At 46.1% G+C, this 1551-nt stretch overlaps 1 protein-coding gene across 1 annotated transcript; it reads right to left on the minus strand.

Moving 5' to 3' along the window:
• Nucleotides 1–6: 6 nt before the first annotated feature.
• On the minus strand, nt 7–1545 carry LOC135803088 (uncharacterized; the record flags this gene model as incomplete). Its single annotated transcript, XM_065316710.1, has 5 exons — nt 1460–1545; nt 1215–1384; nt 1080–1142; nt 696–1021; nt 7–639 (listed from the first exon to the last, which is right to left on the minus strand). Coding segments are annotated over exons 1-5 (1268 nt in total), but the record flags the coding sequence as incomplete, so codon positions are not given.
• Nucleotides 1546–1551: the final 6 nt, after the last annotated feature.

The raw sequence follows: 1551 nt of genomic DNA on the forward strand, positions 1-1551 counted from the left end.
AGGGACTCTTCATTCATTTGACAGTGATTCTCATGCGCGTGATGGTGATGCGCATGCGCATGCTGGTGTACATGATGGTACCTCGCCGGGGACGCATGTAAACCCCTCCGTGCGGGAGAATTAGGGTTGGAATATGGTGGGGGCGGTCCCCAAACATAAACCCCCGGTGGATTCCTGTCCAAAACACTGTAACTGCCGGTAGATGACACTGGATTACCATCATCTCGATTGGTGAACCCATATTGACTATCAGCGCTTGATGCGATGCCTTGGTAAGTTAATGAATTGTCTCTTGGCGAGTCCTGGGTGGGGTTGCGAGTCCATGGTAACCTGCGCCAGTTCCATCCACTAGCGATGCGGTTTTCATTGGGTAGATCCTCACCAGGATTCGGTGAGTAGAAGTTGCCTACACGACCTGGCGTCCAGAAACGTTCGCCGTTATCCCAGGGGTACATCTGTGGTGGGGCGGGTACTATCTGTGGATATCTGCATTCATCACAACAGCTGCAGTATGTAGGTGCGGGCATGGGTGGTCCCCGCATTGAGCTTGGAGCGCTTGTAGGTGGCGCTCCATGTTGTTGATAGAATGACCGGCAACGTAACTCCAATTGCTCCCAGTACATCTTCTTACGTTCATGGCTAAACATAAACATAACCTTAATTCACAATTTTTATGTTGATGTGAGATAACTAACCTCAATAGTTGATAGACTAACATGCAGGAGAATATGCAGACGAGAATACCGCTGACAGAAAGACCAAACATGGCGCGCAGGCATGTGTAGAGGGCGCCATGGATGACTTCACAATCCGGCGTGGAATCGAATACAAAACGCATGCCTTCATCAGTTTGCGGGTGGGCTTCCAATAACACCGAATAACAGGTACAGGTGCGTGTTTTTTGAGTGTAAACGCATTCACGCAGGGTTTGCAGGCGATTCATATGGATGACTGTTGTTGTAATTGTCACCAGTACACATGTCAACGCACAGACCAAGCAGCAAACTCCACAAACCTTCAACTAAATCAAAACATCAGTAAAATCAGTGATGGATATAATTTGAGGTTAAGTTACTTACAAGATAACTATATCGATTCTTCCTTCTAGCTAAACTCATCACGCATAATCCAGTCAATATCAACTATAAAACAAAACAAAACAATATAATTTAATTAGTTTTACTTAATAATTAAATCTATTATGTTTAAGTTACCATTGTGGCCGGAACAAAAGTCGGTATTGTTTCGAAATAGCCCAGTGTAGATGTATATGATCGCAGCAGGAAGTACACAGCAAGGAAAAGCGCGCCGAGGATGGTGGCCAAGCCACCACAGGCACAACACCAGAAGACATACTTGCGTATTCGTCCACTGTTGGGACTTGCTGCAATAAAAAAAAAACAATGAAACAAATATTAGCAGACGTAAAATGATAAAAGTTGAAGGTTTGATTGCATACCGGGTTGCAGCGTGTAGGGTAATGGTTGTATGGGCACGTGCCCCACGTGCGGCACGTGGTACTGCACCACCTGCATCACGGGATAGCCGTGC

Source organism: Atheta coriaria, unplaced genomic scaffold, assembly GCF_025399875.1.
Source record: "Atheta coriaria isolate IRGN ID8LTWV9N9 unplaced genomic scaffold, Caltech_Dcor_3.1 scaffold1768_size1551, whole genome shotgun sequence".
NCBI classification, from domain to species: domain Eukaryota; kingdom Metazoa; phylum Arthropoda; class Insecta; order Coleoptera; family Staphylinidae; genus Dalotia; species Dalotia coriaria.